This window comes from Nelumbo nucifera, chromosome 3, assembly GCF_055504915.1.
Source record: "Nelumbo nucifera cultivar China Antique chromosome 3, China Antique-T2T, whole genome shotgun sequence".
Taxonomy (NCBI): domain Eukaryota; kingdom Viridiplantae; phylum Streptophyta; class Magnoliopsida; order Proteales; family Nelumbonaceae; genus Nelumbo; species Nelumbo nucifera.
The window spans coordinates 84,878,214-84,897,353 of record NC_142651.1 but is presented as its reverse complement, the minus strand read 5'-3'; the positions used below and the strand labels follow the sequence as shown (position 1 = coordinate 84,897,353).

General features: G+C 36.5%; 2 protein-coding genes across 4 annotated transcripts; both read left to right on the top strand.

The window, feature by feature from the left end:
• The first annotated feature begins 703 nt into the window (after positions 1-703).
• MCM3 (Minichromosome maintenance (MCM2/3/5) family protein) lies at positions 704-9,103 on the top strand. Of its 2 annotated transcripts, none has more exons than XM_010242995.3 (17): positions 704-883; positions 969-1,081; positions 1,219-1,427; positions 2,070-2,200; positions 2,282-2,520; positions 2,606-2,842; positions 2,920-3,074; positions 3,156-3,364; positions 3,467-3,632; positions 3,730-3,923; positions 4,397-4,456; positions 4,566-4,658; positions 4,884-5,059; positions 6,432-6,500; positions 6,613-6,754; positions 6,907-6,999; positions 8,845-9,103. In XM_010242995.3, exons 1-16 carry the CDS (start codon positions 818-820, stop codon positions 6,961-6,963), a joined length of 2,316 nt encoding a protein of 771 aa, XP_010241297.1. In that variant the 5' UTR covers positions 704-817; the 3' UTR covers positions 6,964-6,999; positions 8,845-9,103. The 2 variants fall into 2 exon arrangements, with proteins under 2 accessions (XP_010241297.1, XP_088757743.1); XM_088901617.1 differs by having other exon boundaries at positions 8,789-8,926.
• Positions 9,104-13,082: 3,979 nt separating this feature from the next.
• On the top strand, positions 13,083-18,180 carry LOC104585946 (NAD(P)-binding Rossmann-fold superfamily protein). Of its 2 annotated transcripts, XM_010242997.2 has the most exons (5): positions 13,104-13,434; positions 13,647-13,766; positions 17,221-17,269; positions 17,366-17,493; positions 17,602-18,180. In XM_010242997.2, exons 1-5 carry the CDS (start codon positions 13,237-13,239, stop codon positions 17,764-17,766), a joined length of 660 nt encoding a protein of 219 aa, XP_010241299.1. In that variant the 5' UTR covers positions 13,104-13,236; the 3' UTR covers positions 17,767-18,180. The 2 variants fall into 2 exon arrangements, with proteins under 2 accessions (XP_010241298.1, XP_010241299.1); XM_010242996.2 differs by having other exon boundaries at positions 13,083-13,434; positions 17,221-17,493.
• The last annotated feature ends 960 nt before the right edge of the window (positions 18,181-19,140 follow it).

The following is a 19,140-nucleotide window of genomic DNA, read 5'->3' as shown; positions in this document are numbered from 1 at the left end:
TGCCTTGCCCTGAACCTGTTTGACACTGGGATGGGGTAGAGTGTCTTGACTATTGGGCAAGGAGAGGGATGGGATGTCCCGCCCTGAACCCAACCCGTTGTCATTCCTATATAATTGTTAATTATTAGTGAAATTAATAAAAATGTTAACATTTGTAATTTTTTTATTTATTTAAAGTTAATCAAAATTTCATTTAAAAATAATAACATTTATTAAAATAGTATAAATTATTAATAAAACTAAGTTTATTAAAAAATATTTGTTCATGTTAAATTAATAATAATTATTTTATGCAAATCAACATTAAAGAAAGATACTATATTAATTTTAGATATTAACAACAACTTTGAATATTTTTAGTTAATTAACAAAAAATTTTTAGAGGAAAGTACGGACTAAATGTAGATTTCTAATTTCCACGAAGAGCTATAAACATTCAAAATGTCAACAATCCACCCGTAAATTGGTATCAATTCCGGCCTACACCTATTTTGGGCCTATAAATTATGAGCTGTGCTGAACTGTCATTCTCTCAAATTTTTAATATTAACTAATAATAAATAAAATTATTAAATCTTTCAAATTTCCGTACATCGCACGGGTTGTTAAACAAGGGGTAACATCTTAGCACGTGTCACCCTTTCGATTTGCTGACGTTGCATTCCCGCCAAAACCACTCCACTCATCTCTTAGTTCCCGCCAGGAACCCTAAGAGAAGAACAACGAAATCGGTCACAAACTCATAACTCTCTCTGCCTCATCTCTCTCTCTCTCGTTCGCTCGCTTGATCGCTGGAGATTTGTGATAGGGAGAAGAAATGGATGTCAGCGAAGAAATCATGGCTGCTCACAAGCGAACTTTCATGGAGTTCTTGGATCAAGATGTAAGCCTATCGATCTACTCCCCATCTCTCTAACTATCTGTTTGTATAGTTGATATGATAACAATAAAAGAGTTAATGTAAACAGGTAGGGAAGGGCATATATATGCAAGCTATTAGGGATATGATCGATCTGAAGCGCCGGCGTCTCATCATCGACATCTCCGATCTCCACGACTTCAACACCGAACTGGCTCGTAGGTCAGTCTTCAATTTCTCACCAGTCTTTCCCAAAACCTGCTTGATATATTTTTTTTCTCTTTATTCTATCTCACTCAAATTTTTTTGTTTGTCTTTGAATGAATGAAACTTACCATTTTTGTCTTTCTCTCTCCCAGGCTCCTGAAGAATCCGAGTGAATACATCCAGCCGTTCTCCGATGCGCTGACAGAAGTGACACGCAACATTGATCCGAAGTACCTGAAGGAAGGGGAACAAGTTCTCGTCGGCTTCGAAGGTCCCTTTGTTTCCCGCAGAGTCACTCCCAGAGAACTTCTCTCCTCCTTCATTGGTTCCATGGTCTGCGTCGAAGGCATCGTTACCAAATGTACTCTCTACCCCCTCCCCTTTTTCTGTATGAGACAAATACTGCGTCGTAATTCTGTCTTGTTTAACAAGAGTTTCTAGTTCTAAGCGACAGCCTTTTGTGGAGCTTTAAGTCTTTCTGAAGGTGCTTAAATTGTTAATTCTTTGTGCTTCAGTTAGACTTTCAACCCCTATCCACCAGAGGCAGGTGATCTGAAAACTATTTTACTTTTCACAAGTTTCTGAGAATACTTGATTATGCAGAGGAACACGCATTGAAGAATTGAAATATTATGTAAGCAGTTTGTAAGGATGAGAAGTTACTTTGCAGCATTACAAAGACATCAAATCCAGTAACTATATCCTGGCGTACAAATAATTCTCTCTGCATTATTTGACCAGTGACATCAACCTGGTTATCAAAATAGGGACGAATATGTAGCCTTATACAATCTAACGTAGATGGTGGGTTGAATGTTAGGAAACATTAGTATAAAACATTTATTTTGGGTTGACATATTTAAGGACCTGTTTTGTTTGAATGTTCTATGTTCTAGTAGCTTCAGCTTATATAATGTCTGAAAGATGAAAAGTCAGTAATTTTCCAAAAGAAGGATGAAAGTTCTGTTGGATGTGTTCTAACCTCGTTTTTCGCCCATGAAAGGTTCGCTAGTGAGGCCAAAGGTTGTAAAAAGTGTTCATTTCTGTCCCACAACTAGAGCCTTTACAACTCGTGAGTATAGAGACATTACATCCACTATGGGCTTGCCCACAGGGTCCGTATATCCTACAAGGGTAATCTCAAGTTTTTTGCTGGAAATCTACGTTTTATTCTTTTTCTGGAGGAGGATATGTTAACAGCAAGTTATTTGACAGGATGACAACGGTAACTTGTTGGTGACCGAGTATGGATTGTGCAAATACAAGGACCATCAAACGTTGTCAATGCAAGAGGTGCCTGAGAACTCTGCCCCCGGTCAGCTTCCACGTACGGTGGATGTCATAGTAGAAGATGACTTGGTAGACTCATGCAAGCCTGGTGATCGTGTTGCAATTGTTGGAATATATAAAGCTTTTCCAGGGAAAAGCAAGGGCAGTATGAATGGGGTTTTCAGGTAGCGCCACTCTGTCATTGTTCCTTTTCACGCAAATGTTGTGTTTTCTGTTTTAAAATCCTAATCCATTGACTTTGTTCTGTAGGACTATCCTCATAGGTAATAACGTTTCTCTTCTCAACAAAGAGGCAAATGCACCAATCTACACCACTGAAGACCTGAAAAATATAAGGAAGATAGCTGAACGAGAAGATACATTTGACCTACTTGGCAATTCACTTGCTCCGTCCATATATGGGCATTCATGGATAAAAAAGGCAGTGATCTTGCTAATGCTTGGTGGAATGGAAAAAAACTTGAAGAATGGGACACACTTGAGAGGGTTAGCATTTTTTCTACTTTTTTTTTTCCGGCACTTAAAAATGTGGTCCCTTCATCTGATTTCCATTGCTGTTTTAGTGACATAAACATGATGATGGTTGGTGACCCTTCTGTTGCAAAGTCTCAACTTTTAAGAGCAATCATGAATATTGCTCCTCTGGCCATATCAACAACAGGTCGAGGTTCTTCTGGTGTTGGATTGACAGCTGCTGTGACTTCTGACCAAGAAACAGGTAGTGTATCTCACTGAGTTATTGTATGTCAATATTGCTTGTGCTTGTCCCAAAACAACATTGAGTGTACTTGTTAATCAGGAGAAAGAAGGCTAGAGGCTGGAGCAATGGTTCTTGCTGATCGAGGTGTTGTTTGTATTGACGAGTTTGACAAGATGAATGATCAGGATCGTGTTGCCATCCATGAAGTTATGGAGCAGCAGACTGTAACTATTGCAAAAGCTGGTATTCATGCATCATTAAATGCTCGATGCAGTGTGGTTGCAGCTGCAAATCCTATATATGGGACTGTAAGCTCTGCATCCATTTGTTTTCAACTTATTACTATCAATAGATATTTCATGATTCATCTAATACAAACCTTTGATGCTGATTGCTGACTGAATGTGCAGTATGACCGCTCACTGACTCCGACAAAGAATATTGGACTCCCTGACTCCCTCTTATCCCGTTTTGACTTGCTATTCATCGTGTTGGATCAAATGGATCCTGATATTGATCGTCATATTTCAGAGCACGTTGTACGCATGCATCGATTTCGTTCTGCAGTAGATGGAGGTATTTTATAAGTTCTGAAGAAATTGTGGACTTTCTAGCCTCCATTCAATTTTAAAAATTCCTACCTGCAAAAATTTGAAAATCGTGGCTGGTGCAGAACTTGATGGGATTTCAAGATATGGAAGAGAAGATGATGCTGAAGCAAACTCTGCTGTCTTTGTCAAGTATAACCGCATGCTACATGGGAAGAAGGCTGGAAGAGGACGCAAGCATGAGATACTCACCATCAAGTTTCTTAAGAAATATATTCATTATGCGAAGCATAGGATTCAACCAGAGCTGACAGATGAGGTCTGCTGGTTGTTTCCATTTATGTCCACACTATTTAATTGTCACCATACAAAATGGTGCTACCAGATTTATTATCTCCTCCAACCTTCCTTTACAAGGGGTGCAGCTTAGGAGTTAGGTCATCTTAGCCTGAACCCAACATGAAAAAGTTGGGCTTGGTTAAAGTTCAGGTTGAAAAATATGAACCCAACTTAACTTCAAGTTGGATTAAGGCTGAGGCCTTGGCCAACCTGACCTAACCTGAATCTGATGTCCATTCATACTGGCATATATAAATGTGTATTGCATACATGTAGGTTGTAACATAAATGTGGTAGTCCTAAAGAAACATAACTCTGTTCCCACATATCCTGATGCTAAGGCTGGTCTTCAACCTGACCTGGCTTTCATCTTGAGTGGTTTGAAACTATAGTGCGTCAGCCAATTTTAGGTTTATGGTGTTTCTTGAGCTGATTCTTATACTTCATCTGCAGGCATCTGAGCATATTGCGAATGTCTATGCAGAACTTAGGAATGCCAGTTCAAGCGGAAAGGTTGGTCTTGACAGTTAGTGAATATATTTGAACTGAGCCAAAATTCCTCTAATAGTCATGAATTTTTTAATTCCTGAATAACATGAGTTATCTTTTTTGGTTTCTGTAGACAACTGGAGGAACACTTCCAATTACTGCCAGGACCCTAGAAACCATAATACGTCTATCGACTGCTCATGCCAAAATGAAATTGAGTAAGAAGGTATTTCCTCTATCATTGCAAGCTGATTATCAATTTCAACAATATAGTTTCAAACCCAGAAATACATGGGGTTGTTGTGAAATAAGAAAGTCATATGATGGGCATGGTCCTTGCACATATCTTTTCATGTCTTCTAGCAGCTTGCCTGTGATTGTATCATAACATCATATTTCTTTTCTTTACCAGCTCTTCATTTCACACTTTTTAACATTAATCCGGGTGCAGGTTACAAAGATTGATGTTGAAGCTGCTCTTAAAGTCCTAAACTTTGCCATCTATCATAAAGAACTGACAGAGATGGAGGAGCGTGAACAAGAAAGAGAGAGGGAGTTGGAAAGGAAACGAAAATCTGACCATGATGGTAGGAATAATGATAGAACTACTGGTGCTACAAGAGATAGGTAAGAAAATGAGGTGATATGTGTTTTCTTCTTTGCTTAGGCCTTAGATATTTACTTCTTATTGGTTCATTGGTTTTTGTCTGTGCCCATATATTGGGTTAGAAAGCAAACATTAATACACATTAACATTCCCATGCCTATGCCTGTGCCTGATTTTAATCTGTCTACAACCTTTGCATAATAAACACTTCCTAGAGTTGATAGAAAAAAAGGGTTCCTACTTGGTGTATATGGTTGTTTCTCTAGCAGAAAATACATCATAATTTTAGGCTTCAAAATTTTTGTTTTCACTAGCTTATACCATAAAAGGGTACTCTTCAAGAATTATATTTGCATATTTATATTTAGTCCAAATGTCTTTGTATGCACACCAATAGACTTGATATTTAATTTTTGGAGTGGCCATTCTTCAAACTTGCTGATAATGCCACCACCTCTGTACCACTGGCTTCTTTGCTTTGGTTCTCAAAAGTTATATTCTAACAGGTGAAGCACAACTACATAAAGGCACTGGTTTCCTTTGTAAAGAAATTAAAGGAAAATTAGTTAAGAAGGATCATCTTTTATTCAAAAGATATCTCCCAAGGAATCCTAACTTTATTCTCAAATTCAGTATCTCCATTCTTTTAACTTATTTGGTTGTATAGTTTCCAAGGGTTCTATCTCTACGGTTCATCAATAAAAAAGTGTTCTATCTCTATGATTCCTTTCACATACACTAACAAAATCTTGTGTTTTTCTTATTTATGCCATCTACCATTTATTCTCAATACGCTGTGTCTCTTCCCAATGTCTCAAGTATCTGTATGAAGCTCTTTCTACATCTGGAAAAGTACTTATGAAGCCTTATTATACTGTATGGGTTTCATTACACAAGTCCTGTTCCCCATTCCACTCTATCAAGCTACATGTCATTAGTTAAACTGTGAGGTATGAAATTGTTTGTCTACCTCAACCCTTGTTCTTTTTAGCATGCCTCTAGCTCTTCTAAACCCATTAACTCGCATCAAATGATTATTTATGAGTGCATTAGGTGGTTTCTATAGACAGATACATGAAGATTGACACAAAATATGTGGATGTAATTCTTCATTTTTCAGAGTTCAAGACTCACACTCATATGAACGCCCCATCCAATATGCCAATACTACCATATTTTGACTTTTTTTTTTCTAGACTATGTATGCTCAATGTATACGTCCCTTCATATCCAAAGAAAATTCCAATTACAAAGTTTTGTAATAGTAAATTAAGGGTGCAACAGGTTGGGCTGAGGTCAATCAAGGCCTTCTGATGAGCCCAGCAGATTAGTAGTGACATTAATTGTAAACCCTTCTTCTGATGCCTGCTTTTTTATTCTTGGCTTTTATAGTGCAACAACAGATGCAATGGAAGTAGATCAGCCTCCAGCTGAGTCCAATCTTAACATTTCTCGAGAAAGGTTAGCCCCAACAGATGTGTCATGAAAAACTTGTTATTGTTTATCAACGTCTTTTTCCAACTACACTCATTTTGACTGTTGCTTTGTCACCTGTTCATCTCATGGATTGCAGAATCGAAGCTTTTGACTCTGCGTTCGGCCAGCATATGCGTGCAAACCACTTGGATCTAATATCTATTACAGAGATTGAGAAGGTTGTCAATGTTGGGGCAGCTGCACATTACACCCGATCAGAGATAATGTCCTTATTAGAGGCAAGTTATAATGATATTAAATAATTTTGTTGAATGCACAAGCTCTGAGGTTATTTTAGTTGTAAAATAAAGTGAAAAGCATTCCATGTTGGAGTTTTTCCTCCTACCAGATACTGCCTAATTTTGGCTAATAACAAGTTTTTATTTTTCAGAGACTACAAGCAGATAACAGATTGATGATAGTTGGTGAAACTGTGCATATGATGTGAATACTTGCAGGAAGAGTATCCCTGATGGAGGCCCAGGTTTGAGAGGAATATTGTTTATGAACTTTCTTGCTTCCTGTGATATTTAAAGAGTTCTGTTTTCCTTTGTTCCCTTGTTTGTTGTTTCTCCACCTAGTTTTTTGGTAAAAATTGGAGGAGAGAAAGGAAGACTAGTTTCCTTGTTTCCTTTTTTTCTCTCAATTGGGTTTTTGTTTCTGGGTGTGCATATTTATTTCCCTAGGAACTTATTTCGTAACTTAATACTGCTGCACAAACGAATGGGTTAGGAGTAGGATTCTCTGTCAGGGTGGAGAATGAATTCAATTGCATTTGAATATCTTGCTGGTTTTCTAAAATAGGAACACATTAACTGTTTTTGGTTATCCTGTTTGTCAGAAATTTGTCTAACTTGAGGGAAGAAAGAAAAAAAGTTGACCCTGGGTCTTTATTCCCAGAGTAACCACTTATTTCTAAGGCCCCATTTGGTTTGCAGGAATAGGGGTCTGAAATCGGAATCAGAATGGGCTATTCCGATTCCAACTGTTTGGTTGGGCGGGATCGGAATCCCATTCCCATTTCCTTCTGGAATAGCATTCCCCCATTTGAGGGAATGGCCATTCCCTGCCCCTCCCTTGGGAATGAAATCCCATTCCTGCTTATTTTAATTTTTATTCCCATTCCTGTCTGAACCAAACAGACTATGGGAATAGACCAATCCGATTCCAATTCCAAAGGATTTTGATTCCAATTCCGGTTCCGACTGCAAACCAAATGGACCCTAAGAACTTCCCATCCATGCCAAACATATTCTTGTTCCTAGGAAATTATTTTGCTATGAAGAAACAACAAAAGCATTCCTAAACAATATATTCTCATGGAACCAAAGTTTAGAGGAAAATATATAATTGATTTTATGGATGTTGAACCTGGCAATAGCAATCAAATCAAATGCATAATTGAGCCTAGTTCCCACCTGCCAAGTTTGGGTTTCCTAACTTTCGTTTTGACTGCAACTTTAAAGAAAGAGCGATGTTGGCAGAGCACTTGTGCAAACAAAGCCATCTATGCAAAAGCTCTCAATTGTCAGATATGCAACCTGCGTTGAAAATACATGGGTGGGTCTAGGTGTCGTTAGAGCTAAAAAGAATTGAGTCTTCCAGTGTAAAGCATTGGAACTTTGATATGGATTAATGCTGATTTAGTAAGTCTAAATTGTTATTTCAATGGGATCTTCATTTTCCACCTATGGTCCACTGTACATAGTTCATTCATAAACGACTTTATTTGTTTGAGGACTCTTAAAGATGTTTAATTTTGAATAAATTATTGCTTATTTTATTTTGAAATATTTCATGGACCAAAGTTTTTTTGCCTGGTGTCAGATTATAATTTGTTTGAGCTGGCTATAGTGAATTGGGAGTTCTCCATGGGTCTTCTCTAAATCTGAAACTCTTCATTGAAATTTAATTGCCTGCGTCAGATCTTTCCAAATCTGTGAATTTCTTGCCAAATCCATGAATTCTTGTTCGTGAATGAAACATTTGGGGCTCTTTCATTATTTCCTTGGTGAATAAATATATTTACAATAAGAATGCTGAAAAGAAATGCATAATTAATTAAGTGTGTATCAACCCATCTATGGTATGCATATTTTGATAATGGATGAACCCTGAAATGTTTCATTTGCACTACAAATGACATTACTCACAACTAGGAAGAGGTGCTCTGGGGTCAACTTTTGGAAATGGAATTGTTGCTTGTGATCTCATTGTTGTGCATCTTTGTTTCCACATCTTTTCTTTTCTGTGATAGTCGGTTTTCCTTTCAGGCATTGTTGCCTGTCTCCTTATCCTAACAACCAGCAACTTTATCAATAAATCTCAGGTTGTACGAGAAACTCACAAGCAGCAGCAAGATGACATGACTGCTATTTGGAAACATGGTGCTACTGCTCAATGTTTGATTCCACCGGGCCTGCAAGATGTAATCCAGCAAATTATGTTTCTCAAAATGGTCTTTGCTAGTGTAGCAAAACTTGTTTGTATTCTATAGCCAGCCCAAGAAAAAGGGATATATGTGTGTGTGTGTGTGCGCACTTACAATTGACAATGTTTTCAAGGATAAATTTTTAAAATTTTCCAATTCTATTCTTGTTTGGATTATAGTTCAATTGATCTATCCCTCGTTTCAATTTTTAACCATTTGGCTACCTCTACCATTCTATCAGACAATGGAAAATCAGAAGGCAGTCTAAAACAAAGTTTAATGTGTCCTGTATTCAACATTATCTCGTTCAATGCCATATCTTTTATTTTCTTGTTCATGTGGTGTGTTGAGTCTGCTGACATTTAACTATTTAAGAATATCAATAGTTATTGAAAGTATGCAGCAACCAAGTAAAAGATTCACACCTATTGTTTTTCTACAAAGTAGTCTTGAGGGGCTGACCCAACTTATAATTGATATCGGAAGATAAGGTACGAGTTTTCAACAACAATTGTGGAATAATCTTGCAGAAAATTTTACTTGCCTTGCTGCAAATTCCATCAAACTTCCGAGGGTCTAGTCTGAGACTTCTTGACTATTTTTCCTATCTGAACTGTTCCAGAGGTCATTGATTACTTCTAATTTCTAAATCCTTCATTAAACAAGGGTGGCATGGATCAGAAATTCTGGGCCTGACTTAACAGTAAACTTCATTGAATCACCCATGAATCCATGATTCCTAAGTTTTCATCCTCGTTAAAAGGGAGGAATTCTAGTTTATATTACCATAACCATTTCTCTTACGGGTACATGTAATATTATCAGAAAGCCATCAGCCCATCACATGAAAAAGAGTCAAGACACGGGCATTTTTGCGGCTTGACATGCAAACGTATATGAGCAACAGGAGCATGAATATCGTTACAGGTTACTATTGCAATCTCTAGGTGATGTTCTCACCAACGACTAAAGTACCAGTATTGAGTATCACTTGGATATAAATACCGATACGCTTTATAAATGTATAGATGTGGATACACAGAGAAACATATGTAAATTTTGGTCACAATTAATGTATAAATACATAGAAAATGTATATTTAGTGGTGTGTACGAAAAAATATATGAAAATTAATATAATATAATGCATAAATATCATATAATTTAATTGATAGTGTATCAATCAAGAGCCCAAAACACAAAAATATATGCACCTATTATATTTTAATTATTATATCAATTAATTTCTATTTATTTTTTTTACATTAACCAAAAAGTCAACCAAATATTAAATTCTAAAATGTAAATCAAAATATCAGTTAATAATTTATATAAATATATAATCTCAACTTAAAATGTATCAAATTTATTAAAATTTCTAAGATATATATAATATGTGGATTCATATTTTTTTTTTAAAAATTAAAAATCAATTTTTGATATAAATGTAGATTAGTAGGTTTGTTAGATTCAATTTAGTATTATATTCTTGAATATTTTATAAATATATATATATATATATATATTTTATTTTAGTAAATAATAAACATGTTATTTAAAATATTAATTAATAATTTAAAAAATATAAAATTTTTAAGATATATACCATATGCAAATTTGTAAATTTTAAGTGCTAAAATAATCATTCTATTATTAATATTTTATTTATATAAAGTTCTAGAGATTCAAATAATTTTTTGATATAAATGTAGATTTGATAGATTATTTTTTCCATTATTTTATAAAATACTATTTTTGAATATTACTCTTTTTAATTTTTAGTTGGAATTGCTAAACTTAAATGTGCATTCTTTATTTGGATTGCATTTAGATAATAAAATCAATAAAAGTTGGGTCCGTTTGGTTCATAGTTGGGAATCAAAACCCATCGGAATCGGAATTAGAGTGGTCTATTCCCATAGTTTGTTTGTTCAGACAAGAATCAGAATGTGAATTTAAATCAGCTGGTCCCAAGGGAGGGGGAGGGAATAGGATTCTAATCCCACCCAAACCCTTATTTTATTTCATTTATTATCATAAGAAGCTAAGTGGTTTAGTGGTTTAAGAGTTTAAGTGCTCAACGTGCTAATTGATTTGGGAATCACCCCATTTACATTTTTTAGTAGAAAGTTAAATTGATGCATATGACGTATTGTTGAATACCGGCCCATAGCGGGCCAATACACATAATATTAATATTTCAATCCTTGGTGGTCACAAATCAGGCCTGGGCTGGACTGTCATGTACCCTAGAGCATAGACAAGCTGAGGACCAATGATGTGACTTGTGATCTGTTCCTCACACCGGTCTCCAATGATGTGGCACCTACCCATATGATGGATGTTTTAACGTTAGTGTGATTCTCGAATGATGAGGGACATGTGGTAAATGCTAGTCGAGCATAGTCACCTCATACAGGGCGCCTCACATCGACTTCACACACACACACATCTTACCATGCATTGGAAACATCTCCCATATTTGTAAATTATTATTCACGGGAAATGTTATTAATGCATGGTAGATGTGTTTGTGAGGCACCCGTGTGTGAGGAGCAGATCCCGTTCCGTGCTAACAATTCTGAACTTGTCTTGTTCTTGGTGAAATGTATAGTCGAGCATAGTCACCTCATACAGGGCACCTCACACACACATCCTACCATGCATTGGAAACATCTCCCATACTTGTAAATTATTATTCACGGGAAATGTTCCCAATGCACGATGGATGTGCTTGTGAGGCGTCCGTGTGTGAGGAGCAGATCCTGTTCCATGCTAACAATCCTGAACTTGTCTTGTTCTTGGTGAAATGTATAATGCATGTCTCTAACAACACAAGTAGTATTACCTTGAAGCTAACAACATCTCTCCCTAAGCCCATGTAGGCATTTGGCATCGGTGCTAGGAACACAGCAGAACAGTGCTATGTATGTATAAGTTGTAATACATATTTTTTGTTTGGAAATGGTGATGCCACATAGGTTGTTTTATAGAAAAACAATATTGGTTTTGTTTGGTACCAGTGCTATGGAACCGTTGTTAGTATTGGTCTATATTATCTAACATTCAAGATGATGCCATAGTAATACCACATCATTGCACTGCTGGCAAAAACACGTTGTTTTTTGAAAAAACATTGAATTTGACATTTCTTCAAACCACACTTTCATGATTTTCAAGACATGGTTTAGAGCAACGTTTTTTGTGAAAAAATGATACCAAACAAGAGACCGTTTTCTAAAACACCACTTTTTCTGATGTAATACTTATATGGCGCCATTTTCTCAAAAAATAGCATTGATGGCAAATACTATAAGGGCCTGCCACCCAATGTGAGGTTTTCTATACACTTGTGGCTGCCAAACTCTGCTAGCTAATAGGCTCTCAAAAGTTCAGCCTAACCATCGCCCTACACTTATTAACTTGAGCATTGGGGTTTTTAACATTTTATTTACTGCTAGTCCACCTCAGCTTTGATAGCATCATATATTAAAGATCTGCCTTGATTTTTTTTTTTTTTTGTTTTTATATAGACCCAAAACCAATATATTCTTTAATGATGTGTTTGGTTTCGTGGGAATTTATTAAAAAAATGTTGTTACATTAGTGCTGTGCTAATGTTTATTGCATATAAAATAATTATTTGATTTCACTATTTATCAAATAAATGGTAGAAAATTGAAATAAAAACATTTCTAAGATGAAAAATAAAAAATGTTTAAAATAAATGTTTAAAATGAAAAATTATAAATAAAGTAGGGCCAATCCATGAACGTCCACGAATCCAAACACATGAAACTTGAAACTTACGGAACCAAACACAGAATAAATTTATATTTAATTTGTAAAAATTGTAAAACCTTATTGGGAGGCATTTATTGAAACTTCTAATCTGTAACGTCTGTTGTTTCGTTTTATTCTAGGGCCTGGTTTGTTTGTATTCATGGGACTCCAAATGAATCTGATTTTATTTTTGGTTGTAGTGCAATTTCATGGGACTGCAAATTATTCTTGTTTTCTTGGGTTCTCTTAAATTCTGAAATGAAGTTGACACGTGGAGCCGAGTCAGCTAGTTCGTGGCATTGTTCCAGGAGTTGTCCATCTTAAAAATGACGTTTTGACAGTCGTTTTCAGATAAATAAAATAACAGAAGTAGCATAGGCCCATATCTCTCTTCCACACAAACTTCCATCTTCTTTCCGATAGAAATTTTCTCACCAAACCCTTCTATTCTTCTTCCCTCTCTACATTCCGACATTCTTGCCCCATTTTATACTAATTCTACTGTCAGATGGAAGGAAGTGAGATTAGAGAAAAAGAAGAAGCAAATGCAACTGAGAGAAAGAAAATCTTTGTTGCTGGGGCTACCGGGGGCACCGGAAAGAGAATTGTTGAGCAACTGCTGGCCAAAGGCTTTGAAGTTAAAGCCGGAGTACGCGATTTGGACAAAGCAAAAAACAGTCTTTCTGACAACCCAGCTTTGCAAATTGTGGGTATCATTTATTTTCAGTTCTTTACTAATTGCGGTTCTCGGTTTAGTATTTTCAAGGTTAAATTGAAATGGGTTTTATTATTTTATTCTCTCTTTCTCTCTCTCTCTCTCTCTCTCTCTTGCTAATCACAGTTCATTGGAGTTTTTAAGTAGTGCATTTTATTCAGAAGTGATTTTGATAGAGTTCTTATTGTTTTGCTCATTTACAGGTGAGGGCTGATGTAACAGAGGGTCCGACGAAGCTAGCAGAAATTATAGGCGATGATACAGAAGCTGTAATATGCGCCACAGGTTTTCGACCTTCATGGGATCTATTGGCCCCATGGAAGGTGAGTCAGTTAATTATATGACAGAGCAATGGTTGACGTCTTGTTTTACTTAGCTATGTTGCTTCTATTTGATCGATAAAATAATTAATAGTTTTTTCTCTTCTTTGTGTCCCATCTATATGTTTCTCCTTGTTCATCTTGCATGGAAAAGGAAATGGTAGTCCCTCTGTTATATTAACAATTTATCTATGAACCTGAGAACTACTACTTGTAAAAGGATCCCATGACTGAGAACTTCTACTGCCAATTACACAATTATAATTTCTCTTTATCCTAAATAGTTCTTTCGAGAGGGAAGGACTGATTGTCTGCACTATGTGCATTCATTTAGTTCATACACTTCATTTTCCCCCATACGATAATACATTGATTAGGAATTAACTTGTCTAAAGAAAAAAAATATAATAATTGCTTTCATATTGGTAATTTATTGCCTGTCTATGCCTAGAAAGCTTGAGTAGCTCAGACTGGTATCAACACCTCTCCACCTTTGCGTGGTCCAATGGACTGCTGAGACTCATTTCTGAGATTACATTCCTTTCAAATAATTGTTGTAAAGATCAAAGATGGTAGTAGAATGCTCTGAATAAACATATTATTGGTGACACTTTAAAATGATGTATCAATCTGGAAAAATCTGTCATTCCTTCGGTTCCTGGGCTTTCTTTGTACACAGTCTTGTCAGTCAAGCACCTGCAAGGCTAAAAGAGAAATCTTCAGTAGTAACTATATGACTAGCTACCTGAGAGGCACAGTCCCTACAGAGAGACTCATACACCCCAACCCAAAAGGAAAAATTAAAATAAAAAATTAAAAACAAAAAGAAAAGCAGAACAGGAAGCTCAAAGCACAAAATCTGTACCAGGAATTTAGGTCCACTGTCCACATTGATATGACCTACTTTCTGGTGTTGCTGTTTTTTTTTGATAAGCAAAACAATTCATTAGAACTAAGCAAACAAACTATTTACATCAGAAGATAACCAAGGATGGGGACACTCCCCTTGCAAAACCTTTACCTTTCTGAGCTAGTCTATGAGCAGCAATAGTAAAAGTTCTGGGAACATAACTAAAATTTATATTAGGAAAGGAGAGTAGAGGTGCCCTAATTGAAGTCATTACTATTAGAGTGTTCCGTTGGGTTAAGCCCTTGGAACTCTTTGAGGAGGATATCCGTGCTGATGACTTCATGAGAAAATAGAAGGAAGTAGCTGATCCAGCTCCCCTCAAGGCTGTCATCAGGCCAAGTTGGTCCCCACCTTCAGGCGTTCATAAAACTGAACTTTGATCGAAATATTGAAGGAAATTTAGGTCTTTCAGGCATTGGAGGAGTCTTTAGAAATAATGAAGAAAGAATCTATTCTCTTTTTATGGGTCCAATTAGTGTGGGTGATTCTTTGAGGGTTGAAATGATGACTGTCTAGGAAGGTGTTCAAAAAGCTAAGGAGCTGCACATCTGTAAATTGAAGGGGATTCAAAGCTAGTTATAATTTGGATGAAAAAGGAAGAAGTTGCTGGTTGGGGGAGCTACATTAATGAAAAAAAGTAGGTTTACATGGCTGTCACAAGGAATGGAGGTTAATCTACAATGGGTGAAAAGAGATGCTAATTCTTTTGCTGATACATTGGCTAAATAGGGGGTGGGAAGAAATCAGTTGTTTTGGGCTATGTTGTAAACATGTGCTTTTTTCAAGGGAGAGCTAAGAAAGCTTATCTCTCCCTTATTTCCTCTTTGTATTTACTTGTTTTATTATTAATTTAATTAATTAGATTCATATATTGGTAAAAAGAAATTTACATTAGCAAAAAATTTCACAACTGAATATATCTGATCCACAAGGCCATGCAGCTTTGCATCGGAGAAACGATATATGTTACTCCAACCTTGATCCCTAGCAAAAAGTAGTGATTGAAGATCAGCAGAAAAACTCTGCTTCTAAAGCTACACTTACAAGACCAACTGGACCTGCCACTGCAACCAAAAAGCATTTGTTAAGTCATAAACCACAAAGCCAAAAGAACCTAGGTAATTTTTACTCAAACCACCATCACACTGGATTAAAACAGAACCCTCTTCAAAAACAGAAGATAGAATTTTTAAACAACAGTCAGGTTCAGAACTGTTAGTACTAACTTCTCTGCAGCTCAATGACAAATTATTCACTATATTACAAGTATTCTTAATTACCCACTAGACTGGTCTAGCCTGTTCTGGAAAGAGTTTATCATTCCTAGCTTTTCACACAAAATACAAAGCCACAGCAACCCAGGCCAAAAGATCTGAAAAATCAGAAGAATTAATTCCTGAATCTAAAACATACAAGAAAAAATGAAGCACACTATTACAGTGCTGAGGAATCTGCAGAGACCAAGGGCTCACAAATAAAACTGCCCTCGAAAAAGGACAAACACAGAAAAGGTCAAGCAAGGACTCTTCCTCCTGTGAATATAGAACACAAGTAGTTTCTACTTGCATACTTCTCCTTGCCATTTCTGCTTTAGAAACCAGAAAATTTCTGCAATCTCTCTACTAAAACAATTTAAAATTTGGAGGTATTCTTAACTTCCAGACCTAGTAACACACAACACAGAATTATCCGAAACATTACGAGTTAAACGCCATTCTTTCCTCAAAAAATTTTTAACTGAAAACTTACAATTTGTTTCTTCTAACCAGATAAAATGATCCTTATCTCTGTTTGACAGAATGTACATTCCTAAATTAGCTTCTTGTCCCCACCAGAAAAGTAACTAGACACTTTAGACTGATCCCAATTCCCCCTTGGATTAACTAGGTCCCTTGTTACTAATGATTTCAAATTCTGATTTGAGGGACCAACTAGAACCTTAAAGGAGTTTGACCAGAAATCCAGGGGGTGTTCCAAACATTCAGGTTTGAATTAGGATGTGTTTGAACCCCCACTTTATTATACATCTGGATGAGAGCATTAGAAATAGACTTCCAAATGGGAGAAGCATTTCTAGCTATCTTCCTTGAAAATTTCTCATTCTTTCATAAGTACGTAATCTGTAGCAGAGTAATCCGCAAGGGTTGCTTGTCTGACAGGAACCTCCGTTATTTTGACCCAGATGTTGCTTACTGATACATGTAATCCATTCATATAATGCTAATTGATGGCCTTGGTTGGTGATTAATACATAATTTCCTTAAATACACATTCTTCTAACTAGTTCTCTAATTAGTGCAATCTATTCTTATGTTGACACATTCTCTAGGTACTATTCTCTCATGAAAGAAATTCAATAGTCATTCACCATTTTGGTTGAATTACTTGTATTTTGCAATGCTGATCGATAATTCAAGCATTGTAATATCACAATTTACTCAAATAGTTTATGTACTTCCTGAAACCAATTCCAAAATAAGCTTCAAATTCTCACCTGTTATGTTGAATGCATTTTCTTCTAGGACCTGATATTTCCTATCATTGCAGGTGGACAATTATGGGACAGTAAATCTTGTTGAAGCATGCCACAAAACTGGTGTTAATAGATTCATTCTTATCAGTTCTATTTTAGTCAATGGAGCTGCAATGGGGCAAATATTGAATCCAGCTTATATCTTGCTTAATGTATTAGGACTCGTGTTGATTGCAAAGTTGCAGGCAGAGAAATACATCAGGAAATTTGGTATAGACTATACCATTATAAGGCCCGGTGGGTTGAGAAATGAACCCCCAAGTGGAAACGTAGTCATGGAGCCTGAGGTAGAGCTGCTAGCATTTCCCTTTTTTAAACGTGTTTCCATATTTTTGTATTGAAACTGGGTTTCTTATCTATTAGCTTCATCCTTTCTTCTTGGGTCCTCTTTTCAGGATACTCTTTATAAAGGTTCTATATCCAGAGATCTGGTTGCAGAAGTTGCTGTTGAAGCGTTGCTCCATCCTGAATCCTCATACAAGGTTGTGGAGATAGTATCTCGACCTGAGGCTCCTAAGCGTTCCTATGAAGATCTATTTGGCTCTATAAAGCAACGCTGAATTGCTCTCTCAGGTCTCAACATGCAAGCCTATGATTGTGATGCTCACTACTGATCAACCAAGGGTGCTGCTTTTTCTTGTGATATTTTAACAATGACAGGCCTGTCTTGTATTTTTCTTCTTACGTGGTGCTGTAATATGTTTGTCCTTAAGTTGGAAGGATCAATTTGCTGTATTTAGTCCAATAGTCGTCAGAACACCAACCACTGTAACTAAGTCCATTTCAGTGGAACAGAAGAAACTTGCTTGATGGATTGTATACTATGCATCAACTTGATCAAAGTAGGAGAAGATGCTGAAACTCTGAAGGAAGGCACAGAGGGGATGTCTATCTCCTCAACGTGCTCGTTATGTTGTACGATTGTAGTTCTGTTTAATTATATTGATGAATGGAATGCAGACCATTTAGTGTTAGATATGTGTGTGTGGGTGTAGAATTTGGAATGTCCAGACTTCAGATACACAGAGTAACACGCATTTGAATGAATAATCAAACCATTTCTTCACAAAAGCATGAATTTCATGACATGCCCATTTACAGAAAAGAATGAACCCCAACCAAACAATCACGGGAAATCAAGAATATGAAAATATAAAATTCAAAAGAGCCATGCAGCCAGAGAAGCCATGGCTGCAAGAATGGCAGGTGCACAGAGAACAACTCCAGCGTTCTCCATGGCTGGAGATGGGGCAATCTCTCCAACATCTTCGACTGCAGCAGTGGCTTTGGAAGTGTAGGAAACCATCAGGACCATGATGTAGATGGTGATAACCAAGGACAACCTGCGACCCTCCATTACAAGTTCTCTAGATATGAAAGAGGATGGAGGAACTAAAAATGGTGAATGGGACAACTTATCTTTAGAATTGGCTTTGAGTTCTGAGAAGGAAAGTAGAGTCTGAATGCTTTTAAAGAGAGTTTGGAGTGAAAAGGAATCTGCCAGCTCTTTCAGTGATGGCATATCCACAAGCTCAATCATTTGAGGTTGTGGGTTGTCGACATATTTTACAATTCAGATTGTCTGGACCGGTAAACAGGCTGGAGTCGATGTTGCAACAGTCCAGAGCATTGAATCTGGAGCAAATATATTTGTAGCTTACGGCTTATAAGATTAAATTACATAGAAGCACATAATTGCCCAGACTAATATAATAGATGCTAATATTTTATATTTTATAATTGCAAAGATTCCTGTTAATTTTAACTATTTAATTATATATGCTTAATTAACAGCCCAAAGCCGGATCTCTGTCAAGATGAATAAAATTACAACTAGCTGCCCCACTGCCAAATTGTTGAGACTTTAGAGATGCCTGTAACTGCCCTCTTTTAATTTTTTATAGAAACACTAAAATATCACTCGTGTCACTCGA